The sequence below is a fragment of the Oncorhynchus tshawytscha genome, linkage group LG22 (genome assembly GCF_018296145.1).
Source record: "Oncorhynchus tshawytscha isolate Ot180627B linkage group LG22, Otsh_v2.0, whole genome shotgun sequence".
Lineage (NCBI taxonomy): Eukaryota > Metazoa > Chordata > Actinopteri > Salmoniformes > Salmonidae > Oncorhynchus > Oncorhynchus tshawytscha.
Genome location: NC_056450.1, coordinates 30483606 through 30501701, shown reverse-complemented (window position 1 = coordinate 30501701; position 18096 = coordinate 30483606). Strand labels below are relative to the sequence as shown.

The following is an 18096-nucleotide window of genomic DNA, read 5'->3' as shown; positions in this document are numbered from 1 at the left end:
TTCATCCCAGCATTCCACCTACACCTCAAACATGTTGACATATTTACACCGACTTCATCCCAGCATTCCACCAACACCTCAAACATGTTGACATATTTACACAGACTTCATCCCAGCATTCCACCAACACCTCAAACATGTTGACATATTTACAGACTTCATCCCAGCATTCCACCAACACCTCAAACATGTTGACATATTTACACCGACTTCATCCCAGCATTCCACCAACACCTCAAACATGTTGACATATTTACACCGACTTCATCCCAGCATTCCACCAACACCTCAAACATGTTGATATATTTACACAGACTTCATCCCAGCATTCCACCAACACCTCAAACATGTTGACATATTTACACCGACTTCATCCCAGCATTCCACCAACACCTCAAACATGTTGACATATTTATACCGACTTCATCCCAGCATTCCACCAACACCTCAAACATGTTGATATATTTACACAGACTTCATCCCAGCATTCCACCAACACCTCAAACATGTTGACATATTTACACCGACTTCATCCCAGCATTCCACCAACACCTCAAACATGTTGACATATTTACACCGACTTCATCCCAGCATTCCACCAACACCTCAAACATGTTGACATATTTACACAGACTTCATCCCAGCATTCCACCAACACCTCAAACATGTTGACATATTTACACCGACTTCATCCCAGCATTCCACCAACACCTCAAACATGTTGACATATTTATACCGACTTCATCCCAGCATTCCACCAACACCTCAAACATGTTGATATATTTACACAGACTTCATCCCAGCATTCCACCAACACCTCAAACATGTTGACATATTTACACCGACTTCATACCAGCATTCCACCAACACCTCAAACATGTTGACATATTTACACAGACTTCATCCCTTTGTATTCAAGCAGCCCTGATTCTGATAGAGATAAAAATGACAGTACAGTATGCAGTACAGTATGCAGTACAGTATGCAGTACAGTATGCAGTACAGTATGCATTTCATGAGTGGCGTTGACGGCCAATCAAAAATCATCAAAGTAGCACTACAGTCATAGAACCTCAGTGTGTGGCAAAGAACGTTAGGAGGTTATATAATCAATGGAAGAACGTTAGGAGGTTATATAATCAATGGAAGAACGTTAGGAGGTTATATAATCAATGGAAGAACGTTAGGAGGTTATATAATCAATGGAAGGACGTTAGGAGGTTATATAATCAATGGAAGAACGTTAGGAGGTTATATAATCAATGGAAGGACGTTAGGAGGTTATATAATCAATGGAAGGACGTTAGGAGGTTATATAATCAATGGAAGAATGTTAGGAGGTTATATAATCAATGGAAGGACGTTAGGAGGTTATATAATCAATGGAAGAATGTTAGGAGGTTATATAATCAATGGAAGGACGTTAGGAGGTTATATAATCAATGGAAGGACGTTAGGAGGTTATATAATCAATGGAAGAATGTTAGGAGGTTATATAATCAATGGAAGGACGTTAGGAGGTTATATAATCAATGGAAGGACGTTAGGAGGTTATATAATCAATGGAAGAATGTTAGGAGGTTATATAATCAATGGAAGGATGTTAGGAGGTTATATAATCAATGGAAGAATGTTAGGAGGTTATATAATCAATGGAAGAACGTTAGGAGGTTATATAATCAATGGAAGAACGTTAGGAGGTTATATAATCAATGGAAGATGATGCAATTAAAGGTGCAATATGCAGAAATCTCTATGCCATTTAATGATTTCTAAAATTCTAATTAAAGGTGCAATATGCTGAAATCTCTACACCATTTCCTGGTTTCTAAAATTCTAATTAAAGGTGCAATATGCAGAAATCTCTAAGCCATTTCCTGGTTTCTAAAATTCAAATAGTTTGCCTAATATCCGTTTATGTGACAAAACAAGCAGTGTAGAGAACCATTGTACCATCTCATCTGCTGTGAAATATATTTTCAATAACCAAAAATATTGTATTTTCAGCTGTTTGAAAGTGAAAGATTCAAAAAACAAAACTTAAGAACTGGAAGCATAGAAATAGTGCACACAGCTCTTTGGACCCGTGAAGACCTCTTTTTGTGAAGCCCAACATAACAATCCCTGTCACAACAGATAATGATAGGAACATTGTGAATGCCATCACAGAAGCTGGACTTGGGCCACAAATAGGGTGCTTTGCAGTTTTTGCATCTTTTGCCAAATAACCAAAAATGAACTACAGTAACTGCTGGCAAGCGAATCGTGAATCCAAAGCCACAATACTGTATGTACCAAACTGTGGGTTTGGTGAACCGTTACATCCCTGGCATATATGTGCAAAATATCATGACTGTAGCTCAAATGGGACAGGAGATACACTACATGATCCAAAGTATTGGACACCTAATTCCAAAATAATGGCCATTAATATGGAGTTGGTCCACCCTTTACTGCTATAACAGCCTCAACTCTTCTGGGAAGGCTTTCCACTAGATGTTGAAACATTGCTGCTATAACAGCCTCCACTCTTCTGGGAAGGCTTTCCACTAGATGTTGAAACATTGCTGCTATAACAGCCTCAACTCTTCTGGGAAGGCTTTCCCCTTGATGTTGAAACATTGCTGCTATAACAGCCTCAACTCTTCTGGGAAGGCTTTCCACTTGATGTTGAAACATTGCTGCTATAACAGCCTCCACTCTTCTGGGAAGGCTTTCCACTAGATGTTGGAACATTGCTGCTATAACAGCCTCAACTCTTCTGGGAAGGCTTTCCCCTTGATGTTGAAACATTGCTGCTATAACAGCCTCAACTCTTCTGGGAAGGCTTTCCACTAGATGTTGAAACATTGCTGCGGGGACTTCCTTCCATTCAACCAGAAGAGAATTCTAATTTATCCCAAAGGTATTTGATGGGGTTCAGGTCAGGGCTCTGTGCAGGCCAGTCAAGTTATTGGACCACAGAGGATCATTAGCTTCTTCCAAAAGGGAATTGTTTTAAATCGCATAGCCTACAGTCAGAAGGGTCCGCAATTTGGGCAGCGTGCGCGGCAAATACCAAATAGATGATTGTTAAGTTGCTACTGTCAGTGAAAAGCTGAGAGACCCAGCCAGGCATATCGTGATATTAGAAAATACAATCACAGAAAAACTGTTCGGAAAGCAAATGGCTATTGATGTAAAGAGACGACAATGAAAAGACTCCAATCTATCTTTTAGATATCAAAATTCTTAACTTATAATTGAGCAAACATTTTATTGGCATCAGCGGAGAACATCTGCCATATCTCCAGTAAGCATGCATATTCACTGTCTTTCTCATTGAGTCAGTGCCACTTTTGTTTGTTTTGGGACAATCATTTCCTACTCATATCGTATTGTGTCTCCCCTTTTTGTAGGCCAATTAAATGGATTAGACAACGTTGTTTTTATTGACCTGTTAGTCAGTGTCAGCGGAGGAGGCTACCTTGTAATTTCTGAAGTATTCTAAAAAATGTCCGTACCGGTAAGAAAATAAATCTACTTTCACCCCTGCCTACAACAAAATCACCAACTCAGTCTTGAAGTTGGATTTGGCTTGTTGCATTGAAAGGGACTGTTATTTTATTGATTTAATGCCAATTTCCACAGTATGGAGAAATGGTTCTCTGTTTAAAGCCAGGAAAGATAGTGTACATTTTAGTGAAGTTCAATCTTGTCCATCTCTGCGTGGGCTACAATTCTTCTGCGCGTTACTGATCCAGGAACTGCATGCACACAGCTTAGAGAGAGAGCATTGGTAGGGAGGATATAAAACATATGCTGGGGTTAGAGTTACAGTCTCTCTCTCTCTCTCAGGGCTGGATCGTTTTTTTCCTGGTCAGGTCACAAGGTCAGGGAAGCGCCAAGGCCCTAATCATGGCTAATAATATGGCTGGGTGGTAAATTGTAAAAAAATATTATAGCACAAGTCAACAACTTCGGGAGGGCAAGCCAAATAGATCTGACTACCCCCTAGTTGCGAAAGTACGAACTGTGTGCGTAACCTGTGCTTCATCCAGCCTCCATAACCACCATGCTGCTGATTACCTCTGACGATTATGGATGAAGACCGCCATGAAAAGAAATAACCGTCATAACCGTTGTTTTATCATTTGTATATTTTTGTAGAATGAACAACTGACTTGGGACGACCGAGTATTCGTGTGGTTGAGTTGATTTACGCGGTAACATGGACTCTTTACAACATGATGAAACTTTGTTGCTTCTTGCTGAAAAAAAACAAGCTGCTGTAACAAAAGAGTCCTTGGTTGCCTAGGCAATGCTCCCCTTCCAGCAGCAGCACATGCAGTCAGGGGTGGAGGAGAGGAGAAAACGTGCATATTTTGGCAGACCAATAACCGGCATCCAAAATTCCATGACCGTCATGGTCCTAGTGGCAATCTGTCACAGCGTTGACATAGATAAACTAGGGGCACTATTTCCATTCACTTCAACAACTGCATCAGAGTCAATACCTGCAGGAGCAGAGATAAGAAAACATTTTCACCACGAACCAGCCAAAAAGCTGGCCCAACCATTCCACTGGACCTCTTTTTGTTCATTCACACGTTCTTTCGATATTTTTATCAGCTGTATCTGTGTGTGTGTGTTTGTGTGCACCTCCTGTGTCCTTCCTCTCCTCTGTGCAGAGAGGCTTGTTTTAGCTTGTTTGCAGGACACAGTAACCCAGCGATACAACCATGAACTGAACTGAACACTTTTACACAACTGTGTTAGACACACGGCCCTAGCAGAAAATCCCAACTGTGACAGCTGGTAGGGGAGGTGGCAGAGGAGAAACCAGGCCAATTCCCCACTACACTATGAAAACACACACATAGAGAGATAGAGCTTCCATCCCCGATATAGACAGCTTCTCCAACCTATCAATGGTTCTAAAAATGTTGAATAAAAACGCTCTGCCTGCAGCCGTTCCCAGACCTCATCTGTTGTGTAGCAGTGTTATCTAGCAGAGCGCTGACAGGTCATGTCCCTGGAGAGACACAGCTCTCTCTCTCTCTCTGACTGCTGCCTGTGTGTGTGTGTGTGTGTGTGTGTGTGTGTGTGTGTGTGTGTGTGTGTGTGTGTGTGTGTGTGTGTGTGTGTGTGTGTGTGTGTGTGTGTGTGTGTGTGTGTGTGTGTCACAGCAACAGAGAAAACAGCCTTGAGCCCCTCTCGCTCTGCTAGTCATTGAGTCACACACAACAGCACAAACTGCTGAGAGAAAAACATGTCAACATACACACACTGGTCTGTCTAGCCACTCAGACACACTGGTCTGTCTAGCCACTCAGACACACTGGTCTGTCTAGCCACTCAGACACACTGGTCTGTCTAGCCACTCAGACACACTGGTCTGTCTAGCCACTCAGACACACTGGTCTGTCTAGCCACTCAGACACACTGGTCTGTCTAGCCACTCAGACACACTGGTCTGTCTAGCCACTCAGACACACTGGTCTGTCTAGCCACTCAGACACACTGGTCTGTCTAGCCACTCAGACACACGGGTCTGTCTAGCCACTCAGACACACGGGTCTGTCTAGCCACTCAGACACACTGGTCTGTCTAGCCACTCAGACTGCACTGGTCTGTCTAGCCACTCAGACTGCACTGGTCTGTCTAGCCACTCAGACTGCACTGGTCTGTCTAGCCACTCAGACTGCACTGGTCTGTCTAGCCACTAGCCAGACTGCACTGGTCTGTCTAGCCACTCAGACACACGGGTCTGTCTAGCCACTCAGACACACTGGTCTGTCTAGCCACTCAGACACACTGGTCTGTCTAGCCACTCAGACACACTGGTCTGTCTAGCCACTCAGAGTGCACTGGTCTGTCTAGCCACTCAGACACACTGGTCTGTCTAGCCACTCAGAGTGCACTGGTCTGTCTAGCCACTCAGACACACTGGTCTGTCTAGCCACTCAGACTGCACTGGTCTGTCTAGCCACTCAGACTGCACTGGTCTGTCTAGCCACTCAGACACACTGGTCTGTCTAGCCACTCAGACACACTGGTCTGTCTAGCCACTCAGAGTGCACTGGTCTGTCTAGCCACTCAGACTGCACTGGTCTGTCTAGCCACTCAGACACACTGGTCTGTCTAGCCACTCAGACACATTGGTCTGTCTAGCCACTCAGACACACTGGTCTGTCTAGCCACTCAGAGTGCACTGGTCTGTCTAGCCACTCAGACACACTGGTCTGTCTAGCCACTCAGAGTGCACTGGTCTGTCTAGCCACTCAGACACACTGGTCTGTCTAGCCACTCAGACTGCACTGGTCTGTCTAGCCACTCAGAGTGCACTGGTCTGTCTAGCCACTCAGACACACTGGTCTGTCTAGCCACTCAGACACACTGGTCTGTCTAGCCACTCAGACACACTGGTCTGTCTAGCCACTCAGACTGCACTGGTCTGTCTAGCCACTCAGAGTGCACTGGTCTGTCTAGCCACTCAGACACACTGGTCTGTCTAGCCACTCAGACACACTGGTCTGTCTAGCCACTCAGACACACTGGTCTGTCTAGCCACTCAGACTGCACTGGTCTGTCTAGCCACTCAGACTGCACTGGTCTGTCTAGCCACTCAGAGTGCACTGGTCTGTCTAGCCACTCAGACTGCACTGGTCTGTCTAGCCACTCAGACTGCACTGGTCTGTCTAGCCACTCAGACACACTGGTCTGTCTAGCCACTCAGACACACTGGTCTGTCTAGCCACTCAGACACACTGGTCTGTCTAGCCACTCAGACACACTGGTCTGTCTAGCCACTCAGAGTGCACTGGTCTGTCTAGCCACTCAGACACACTGGTCTGTCTAGCCACTCAGACACACTGGTCTGTCTAGCCACTCAGACACACTGGTCTCTCTAGCCACTCAGAGTGTACTGGTCTGTCTAGCCACTCAGAGTGCACTGGTCTGTCTAGCCACTCAGAGTGTACTGGTCTGTCTAGCCACTCAGAGTGTACTGGTCTGTCTAGCCACTCAGAGTGCACGCCTGGCTTACTGATACCGGGATGAAACAGAGAAAAGAGATATTAGAAAAATGTGGAGTCTGGGCTGCATCATGTTATCTCCTCACTCCTGCTCCACTTAGCCTGCACCGGGAGTCTGAGCTACATCATGTTATCTCCTCACTCCTGCTCCACTTAGCCTGCACCGGGAGTCTGAGCTACATCATGTTATCTCCTCACTCCTGCTCCACTTAGCCTGCACCGGGAGTCTGAGCTACATTAGCTTCCCAGTCCCCACTCCTGCTCCACTTAGCCTGCACTGGGAGTCTGGGCTGCATCAATGTTATCTCCTCACTCCTGCTCCACTTAGCCTGCACTGGGAGTCTGGGCTGCATCATGTTATCTCCTCACTCCTGCTCCACTTAGCCTGCACCGGGAGTCTGAGCTATATTAGCTTCCCAGTCCCCACTCCTGCTCCACTTAGCTTGCACCGGGAGTCTGAGCTACATTAGCTTCCCAGTCCCCATTCCTGCTCCACTTAGTCTGCACTGGGAGTCTGGGCTGCATCAATGTTATCTCCTCACTCCTGCTCCACTTAGCCTGCACTGGGAGTCTGAGCTACATTAGCTTCCCAGTCCCCACTCCTGCTCCACTTAGCCTGCACTGGGAGTCTGGGCTGCATCATGTTATCTCCTCACTCACGCGGCACAGAAGTTAACACACCTGAATAATACGACCCAGCATGTAGAAATGTTGAAACTGTTAATTACTGTTCACAAAACAATGTCCATACAGGCTAGACACTTTTACAATGGAAGACGATACCGGTAGCTTCTAGCTTTAATTGTAGGCTAACTTTCCTTTCTAGCTTACAGCTGAATTCACAATCCTACTACTTTGTTTGTGATAATATGCAAACCATAACACAAAATATGCTAATTTAAAAGCTGGCAGGCACCAAAAATGTTACTAATTCACATTGTCTCACATGCCACCAAAACAACATTCACTTCTTCGTCTTCCTTTACCTCACGTCTGGTTTCCACTAGATTCCCGAGTCACAAAGTCAGATTCCACAGCCACATTCTGCCTTGCAAATTAAGCAAATAATGTCATTCATTTCTTAAAGAGACAGTGCACACTATTCGAAAAGAACAGATTGCTTCTTCCATGCAAATGTTGTTAATAAGTACAATAAAAGAATACAGTATTTTCTCTGAGCAGTTTCCAATAAAAGAATACAGTATGTTCTCTGAGCAGTTTCCAATAAAATAATACAGTATGTTCTGGTAATAAGTTTTGGTAATAAGTATCGTGATGGTATCGAGTATTGTAATACTAAACCTGGTATCGGTATCGAATGAAAAACGCTGGTATTGTGACAACACTACTATGTTATTAGCCATGTGGTCCCTACCTGCGTCGTGGGACAGGTATGTGGGAGGAGGGGTGGGGATTTCTCTCCTCAGGTGGCACTTGATGTCCGGTTTCCTGGAAACCATCGGGCACCAGCGGATTCCTCGCTTTCGAGTGCATGTGTCTGTCTGGCTTCTGCCCGTTCAGGATCAGGCAGTGAGTGGGACTGCCGTTAGTAAGGACCCCAGTCAGACCACTGTTCCTCTCTGCCTCGCCACCACAACCCATCTGAAGGATGAAGAACAGTACACACACAGCTGAGAAATGCTTGCAGTCTCAGAACTGTTATGTTGGTGCTTTTTAGTCCACATTTTATATTTATTCATTTTTATTTCACCTTTACTTAACCAGGTAGGCCAGTTGAGAACAAGTTCTCATTTACAACTGTGACCTGGCCAAGATAAAGCAAAGCAGTGTGACAAAAACAACAACAGAGTTACACATAAACAAACATACAGTCAATAACACAATAGAAAAATCTATGTAGTGTGTGAAAATGTAGAAGATTAGGGAGGTAATGCAATAAATAGGCCATGGAGGCAAAATAATTACAATTTAGCATTAACACTGGAATGACAGATGTGCAGATGATGATGCGCAAGTAGAGAATAGAGATACTGGGGTGCAAAAGAGCAAGAAGATAAATAACAATATGGGGATGAGGTAGTTAGTCGGGGGTGCTATTTACAGATTGGCTGTGTACAGGTACAGTGATCGTAAGCTGCTCTGACAGCTGATGCTTAAAGTTAGAGAGGGAGATATAAGTCTCCAGCTTCAGTCATTTTTGCAATTTGTTCCAGTCATTGGCAGCAGAGAACTGGAAGAAAGGCGGCGAAGAGTTGGCTTTGGGGATGACCAGTGAAAAATACCTGCTGGAGCGTGTGCTTCGGGTGGGTGCTGCTATGGTGACCAGTGAGCTGAGATAAGGTGGGGCTTTACCTAGCAAAGACTTGTAGATGACCTGTAGCCAGTGGGTTTGTAACAAGGGCCAGCCAACGAGAGCATACAGGTCACAGTGGTGGGTAGTATATGGTGACAAAACAGATGGCACTGTGATAGACTACATCCAGTTTGCTGAGTAGAGTGTTGGAGGCTATTTTGTAAATGACATCGCCGAAGTCAAGGATCGGTAGGATAGTCAATTTTATGATGGTATGTTTGGCAGCATGAGTGAAGGAGGCTTTGTTGCGAAATAGGAAGCCGATTCTAGATTTCATTTTGTATTGGAGATGCTTGATGTGAGTCTGGAAGGAGAGTTTACAGTCTAACCAGAGAACCTAGGTATTTGTAGTTGTCCACATATTCTAAGTCAGAACCGTCCAGAGTAGTGATGCTGGGCGGGCGGGCAGGTGCGGCAGCAATCGCTGGAAGAGCATGTATTTAGTTTTACTTGCATTTAAGAGCAGTTGGAGGCCACGGAAGGAGAGTTGTATGGCATTGAAGCTCGTTTGCAGGTTTGTTAACACAGTGTCCAAAGAAGGGCCAGATGTATACAGAATGGTGTCCCTCTGCGTAGAGGTGGATCAGACAATCACCAGCAGCAAGAGCAACATCATTGATATATACATAGAAAAGAGTCAGCCAGAGAATTTAACCCTGTGGCAGCCCTATAGAGACTATCGGTGGTGACAGTGTTTCCTCGCCTCAGTGCAGTGGGCAGCTTGGAGGAGGTGCACTTATTCTCCATGGACTTTACAGTGTCCGAAAACTTTTTGGAATTACTGCTACATGATGCAAATTTCTTTTTGAAAAATCCAGTCTTAGCTTTCCTAACTGACTATGTATTATGGTTCCTGACTTCCCTGAAAAGTTGCATATCGCGGTGACTATTCAATGCTAATGCAGAACGCCACAGGATGTTTTTGTGCTGGTCAAGGGCAGTCAAGTCTGGGGTGAACCAAGGGCTATATCTGTTCTTAGTTCTACATTTTTTGAATGGGGCATGCTTATTTAAGATGGTGAGGAAAGCACTTTAAAGAACAACCAGGCATTCTCTACTGACTGGATGAGGTCAATATCCTTCCAGGATACCCGGGTGAGGTCGGTTAGAAAGGCCAGATCGCTGAAGTATTTTAGGGAGCGTTTGACAGTTACGGACACAGCCAATGAGGCAGTGATCACTGAGATCCTGGTTAAAGACAGCAGAGGTGTGTACCTGGTAGGTTCCTTGATAATTTGTGCGAGATTGAGGGCATCTAGCTTAGATTGTAGGACGGCCGGGGTGATTGTAGGACGGCATATCCCAGTTTAGGTCACCTAACAGTACAAACTCTGAAGATAGGTGGGGGGGGGGAATCATTTCACATATGGTGTCCAGGGCACAGCTGGGGGCTGAGGAGGGTCTATAACAAGCGGTCACAGTGAGAGACTTGTTTCTGGAAAGGTGGATTTTTAAAAGATGTTTAAAAGACCTGGATAGTATGACAGAACTCTGCAGGCTATCTCTGCAGTAGGTTGCAACTCCGCTCCCTTTGTCACTTCTATCTTGTCGGAAAATGTTGTAGTTGGGGATGAATTTTCAGGATTTTTGGTGGCCTTCCTAAACCAGGATTCAGACACAGCTAGGACATCAGGGTTGGCGGAGTGTGCTAAAGCAGTGAATAAAACAAACTTAGGGAGGAGGTTTCTGATGTTAACATGCATGAAACCAAGGCTTTTACAGTTACAGAAGTCAACAAATGAGAGTGCCTGAGGAATGGGAGTGGGGCTGCAGGGCCTGGGTTAACCTCTACATCACCAGAGGAACAGAGGAGGAGTAGGATAAGGGTACGGCTAAAGGCTATAAGACCTGGTCGTCTAGTGCATTCGGAACAGAGATTAAAAGGAACAGATTTCTGGGCGTGGAAGAATAGATTCAAGGCATAATTTACAGACAAGGGTATGGTAGGATGTGAGTACAGTGGAGGTAAACCTAGGCATTGAGTGACGATGAGAGAGGTTTTCTCTCTAGAGGCACCAGTTAAGCCAGATGAGGTCACCGCATGTGTGGGGGCTAAGGCATATTGGGCAGGGCTGGGGGGTCTACAGTGAAATAAGGCAATAATCACTAAGCAAAACAGCAATAGACAGGGCATATTGACATTAGGGAGAGGCATGTGTAGCAGAGTGATCATAGGGTCCAATGAGTAGCAATAGGTGAGTCAGGGAGACAATTCATTAGTTGCTACTACGCTAGGTGAGCTGGAGACAGGGCGATTCAGACAGCTAGCGGGCCAGGGCTAGCAGATGGGCCTTCGGCGATGTCGCAACAGAAGAGCCTGTTGGATCCACCTCGGACGATTACGTCGGCAGACCAGTCGTGATGGATCGGCGGGGCTCCGTGTCGGCAGTAAATGGTCTAGGCCATTTGGCAAAAGAGGTATTGTAGCACAAGAATTAGCTGGTGGACCTAGCTCGAGGCTAGCTCAAGGCTAACTGGTGCTTGCTTCAGGACAGAGACATTAGCCAGGAGTAGCCACTCGGATTGTAGCTAGCTAGCTGCGATGATCCGGTGTAAAGGTTCAGAGCTTGCGGTAGGAATCCGGAGATATGGTAGAGAAAAAGCAGTCCGATATGCTCTGGGTTGATATCGCTCTGTGCAGACTGGCAGGTATTGACTGAGCTGGGGCTGGCTGGTGTCCGAGTTAATGGTGAAGACCGCTAGCAGTGGCAAACTGACTACTAGCTAGTAGCTAGTTACCTGGCTAGCTTCTGATTGGGGTTCCGGTTCTAAAGTATAGAAATAGTAGATCCGTACCACATTGGGTGAGGTGGGTTGCAGGAGAGTATATTCAGTCCGTAGATGGGAAGTGAGATTAAAATACATACAAAATATTTACGAGAAAAAAAAACAAGGAAAACGATACGGGACAAGACAAAACACACGCCCGACTGCTACGCCATCTTGGAGAATGGGCCTAACAGTTTAAGGCCCAATCTACCTCTTTATTTTGGCTAAATGTTTTGGGAAAGAGACGTTGTTGAGAGATTTTGTGTACAAAGAAATAGAAGCTGTCAGTTACACTAAATCTGTCCAACAATTAGGAGGCACTGACAACTAGAATATATAACCTATTGTTTAAAGTAGGGTTCCCCAACTAGCGGCCACAGGTGATTTAATTTGGCCCCCCAAGTTTTCTGAGCAAAAATGTATAATTAATGACCAACTTCCTGTAGCATTCACTAATAATAACCAAAGACTTGTAGCATTCACTAATAATGACCAACTTCTTGTAGCATTCACTAATACTGACCAACGTCTTGTAGCATTCACTAATAATGACCAACTCTTGTAGCATTCACTAATAATGACCAACTTCTTGCAGCAGGCATCACATAATGACCAACTTCTTGCAGCATTCACTAATAATGACCATCTTCTTATAGCATTCACTAATAATGGCCAACTACTTGCAGAATTCACTAATAATGACCAACTTCTTGTATCATTCACTAATAATGACCAACGTCTTGTAGCATTCACCAATAATGACCAACTTCTTGTAGCATTCACTAATAATGACCAACGTCTTGTAGCATTCACTAATAATGACCAACGTCTTGTAGCATTCACTAATAATGACCAACTTCTTGTAGCATTCACTAATAATGACCAACTTCTTGCAGCATTCACTAATAATGACCAACTTCTTGTAGCATTCACTAATAATGACCAACTTTTTGCAGCATTCACTAATAATGACCCAAGTCTTGTAGCATTCACTAATAATGACCAACGTCTTGTAGCATTCACTATTAATGACCAACTTCTTGTAGCATTCACTAATAATGACCAACTTCTTGTAGCATTCACTAATAATGACCAACTTCTTGTAGCATTCACTATTAATGACCAACTTCTTGAAGCATTCACTACTAATGACAAACTTCTTCCAGCATTCACTAATAATGACCAACTTCTTTCAGCATTCACTAATAATGACCAACATCTTGTAGTGTTCACTAATAATGACCAACGTCTTGTAGCGTTCACTAATAATGACCAACGTCTTGTAGCATTGACTAATAATGACCAACAAGCAGGCATTAATATAAAATTAACACAGGTCTCATAAACAATCTCTCAAGCACAAGCCCACATGCTAGTCAGTAGCCAGCTAATCTTTATAATTAAAGTCTAGCCAACTTGGATCTATTTGCTAGCTAACAAGATATAACAGTTGAATTGTTATGAACACACCCTTCTGACCGTCTCCAACAGTATGCTAGCTTGTCCACTTTGTTCAGATGTTGAAATCAAGTGGCCTACCTTATTTATCAGAATGAGAACTAGTTGTTAATTCCTTACATAATATTTTTTTATGCTCATTGCAAATTTATAAAACACAGACTAGACAGCCAGAATAACAGTCTGTGGCTAAAATGCTTCTAGCGGTACCCGTGCACGACAGAAACTGAGCATTAATTTTGCAGAATCAATGTTCCTTGCTACTCCAGTTTTAATAGGGTCTGCTCTTTGCGCAATTTGAGGAGTTGAGACATATAAAGGGTATTGTTAGAAAAGTTAGGTTCCCATCTATTACAGTAAAATATTGTCTAAATGTGTTTCAGTGTCCATATGACCGATTCTGTTGGACCAAACCTCAAATGCAAATAACGATTTGAAACCGCTTGTTGTCAGAGAGGAAGAAATTATCTTTCATCTTTGTTGTTGCGAGTGGCAGGAGGGGGAGGAGCTTGTGAGTGGCAGGAAGGGGGAGGAGCTGGGTGTGTGCTATCCTGGATCCTTGGGGCATCCCTACCCTAACCTTAATTCCTACCCTTACCCTAACCTTAACCCCTACCCTTACTCTAACCCCTACCCTTACCTTAACCCCTATCCTTACCTTAAACCCTACCCTTACCTTAAACTCTACTCTTACCCTAACATTAACCTCAACCCTTACAGTTACCTAACCCTCCCTAACCCCTACCCCTACTCTAACCTAAATTCCTACCCTTACTCTAACCTTAACGCCTACTCTTACCCTAACCTTAACGCCTACTCTTACCCTAACCTTAACGCCTACCCTTAGTGTAACCTTAACGCCTACTCTTACCCTAACCTTAACGCCTACTCTTACCCTAACCTTAACGCCTACTCTTACCCTAACCTTAACGCCTACTCTTACCCTAACCTTAACGCCTACCCTTAGTGTAACCTTAACGCCTACTCTTACCCTAACCTTAACGCCTACTCTTACCCTAACCTTAACGCCTACACTGAACCATAACCCTTACCCTACCCTTACCCTAACCTTAACCCCTACCCTAAACCCTCAACTTAACCCCTACTCCTACCCTTACCTTAACCCCTAACCTTACCCTAACCTTAACCATAACCCATGCCCTTACCTTAACCCCTACCCTAACCCTAACTCCTACCCTTACCCTAAACCCTAACCTTAACCTCTACTCTAATCTTAACCCCTACCCTAACCTTAACCATAACCCTTACCTAACCCTAACCCCTACCCTTACCCTAACCTTAACCCTTACCCTAACCTTAACACCTACCCTAACCTGAACCATAAACCTTACCCTTACCTTTTTACAGTACCCATACTCTAACCCTAACCTTAATCCCTACCCTAAACCCTAAACTTAATCCCTACCCTTATCTTAACCACAACCCTTACCCTAACCCTTATCCTTACCCTAACTCCTACCCTTACCCTAACCTTAACCCTTACCCTAAACTTAACACCTACCCTAACCTGAACCATAACCCTTACCTAACCCTAACTCTAACCCCTACCCTTACCCTAACCTTAACCCTTACCCTAACCTTAACACCTACCCTAACCTGAACCATAACCCTTACCCTTACCTTTTTACCATACCCATACTCTAACCCTAACCTTAATCCCTACCCTAAACCCTAAGCTTAACCCCTACCCTTATCTTAACCACAACCCTTACCCTAACCCTTATCCTTACCCTAACTCCTACCCTTACCCTAACCTTAACCCTTACCCTAAACTTAACACCTAACCTAACCTGAACCATAACCCTTACCTAACCCTAACTCTAACCCCTACCATTACCCTAACCTTAACCCTTACCCTAACCTTAACACCTACCCTAACCTGAACCATAACCCTTACCCTTTTACCGTACCCGTACTCTAACCCGAACCTTAACCCCTACCCTAAACCTAACCCCTACCCTTATCTTAACCACAACCCTTACCCTAACCCTCATCCTTACCCTAACTCCTACCCTTACCCTAACCCTCATCCTTACCCTAACTCCTACCCTTACCCTAACTCCTACCCTTACCCTAACTCCTACCCTTACCCTAACTCCTACCCTTACCCTAACTCCTACCCTTACCCTAACTCCTACCCTTACCCTAACCCTCATCCTTACCCTAACTCCTACCCTTACCATAGCCCTGAAATTAATTGAATTAATTCAATATATCGTACAGCCCTATTTTAAATTACTATGCTTTAGTCAAATATTATATCTGTTTCGGCTTCTTCTGGTCAATTTGCAGTCTACAAATTATTTGTAATTATGTTCCGGCCACCTGACCATCCGCTCAAGAAAGAAAATGGCCTGCGACTGAATCTAGTTGATGATCCCTGGCTTAAAGGGATAGTTCACAAAAATTACGCATTGGTTTCCTTACCCTCTAAGCAGTCTATGGACAAGGTATGACAGCAAATCCATGCTTTGGTTTAGTTTCTCTGGCACTGTTTCCACATGGACAAAAGCTGAAGAACATACGCACATCCAGGTGCTTTTTGCAGGTGCTGTAGTTGTAGGTGAATTGATGGAAAATAAAAGGGAAAACGCTGCACACTGCTGCTCATGCTCCCAGGTGATTTTATTAATAACAACATTTTGACCCTTAGGTCTTCATCAGGCATCCATATCACAGGTGGGGGTGGAAGGTCCTATATATAGGGGCAGTACTCAGTGACATCACTTCCTGAAACAGGAGGTAAAAATACATAACATAGGTTCACAATATCAACACTCAGTGAGTACTGCCCCTATATATATAGGAGGTATTCATTTTTTCTAATATAATTTTTTTGCTACCCAAATATTTTTTGAGTTTTAAGTTGTATTCTCAAATGCACAGTAAGGGTGAAATTGTGGTGTAGATAATGGGGAGGGGCAGTAGACGGGCTGTCTGAGGGGTGATAACAAGGGGGGGCTGAACAGTAGATGGGCCGTCTGAGGGGTCCTCCGCATTTCCTGCAATTCTACACAGTTTGACTTGTTATGCATCTCTTAAGGGGTATTTTGAGGGGTATATGGAGGGGTAAAACACAGTATAAGTATAAGTGGAAGGCCCCCAACCACCCGAGAAATATATTTTGGGGAAAACAGCTAACTTTCTGCATTTCAACACATTTTGAGATGGGGCAGAGATAAAAATGTGAAGTTTTAAAGCTAATTTCCTAGAATTCTACACATTTTGCCATTGGGTAGAGAGGAAAGATCATTTGCACTATTTCACAATATGGTGGGGTAAAAATCAGTATATTGCTTGTATAGATGTCAACCCCAAAACATGTTCATGTCATCACCAATCAAATTCATTACAGTTAAAAATGACTTTGACAACCATTTCTCTATGCTAGCTAAGCTACCAGATATACGAAGGGGAGTTAGCATTTAGCAGTCCAGTCACTTCTTCTAAACCTGAAAATGGACGACTTCTAAATGTTATGCAGTGAAAACGGCCAAATGTATTTCAATCGGACTTTGTGGGCCTGTTACAATAGATCAATCATGAAGGTTTTGACGAACAACATCGTTGTTAGCTCAGATTTATTGACTGTGCGCCAATCCAGCATCCTTCTTCTGTCCCCCATGGTCAGCGTTCCATTGACCTCTTACTGCATCTATTACAAGACAGAAAAGCTGCTTTTAACATACTTATTTACTCTTTTTTTGGAAGGAAAACTATTTCCCTCATATTAACTAGGTTTCCATCCAATTGGCAACAGATTTTCATGGGAATATTCAAAAATTCTGCATAATATGCACATTTTCCCCACTAGTGGTGTGTTTCCACCTAATGGACTTGTTCCCAGATAAATAAATAAAATACTTATCCGCTTTAGTTTTCAAGTACCTAATAAAAATGTCAAGTTCAATGTGTTTCCAACACATTTTCAGCTCTACCGATAGTTTTGCAACAACAACTGTTTCGTTAAAAATAGCAAATGTGCCTCCTCTAGTCTTGGAACGTACATTCTAACCAACAGCTGGCAGATACAGTGTGAGAAGCTGTGCTGGTAGGCTAGTCTCCATGATGAGATTATTATTGACAGCAGTGAGAACATTTTTATTTGTCAAACGGCAGTCAAGCATCGATCTTCATGCCACCAAAATAAGACTGTGAAGTTCATCATAACTTATTTCATTAATCTGTAGCCTAATAAACTGCATGGTTTCCCGAGTGATATTGGGAGGAGCACACACCATACCATCGCGTGACTCCAAGTTTACTTTGATATCATGGTTATTATATAAATAGTTGCACATCAAGGCCTTTCCAACACCATTTCTCACATAATACATTTTACCGACACAACAAGATCCCACCATGTTTAACTAATAAATTATCTGTCAGCATCTCAAAAGTTGTACCGAAACTACCTGTTTCCATCACAGCTGTCGTGATTTTTTTCTATACGGAATGACTTTTACTCGCATTAAAACTGTGGATGGAAACGTAGTTAGTGTAATTAATTATACTGTG

The 18096-nt window shown here is 43.7% G+C and overlaps 1 protein-coding gene across 2 annotated transcripts in view; it reads right to left on the bottom strand.

Moving 5' to 3' along the window:
- The window catches only part of LOC112237026 (zinc finger protein 704), a 106107-nt gene that overhangs the window by 85448 nt on the left and 2563 nt on the right, over positions 1-18096 (bottom strand). For both annotated transcript variants that reach the window (XM_042304068.1, XM_042304069.1), the window contains exon 2: positions 8392-8618. In XM_042304068.1, coding sequence (XP_042160002.1) covers positions 8392-8618 — 227 coding nt within the window. The remainder of the gene's footprint in view (positions 1-8391; positions 8619-18096) is intronic.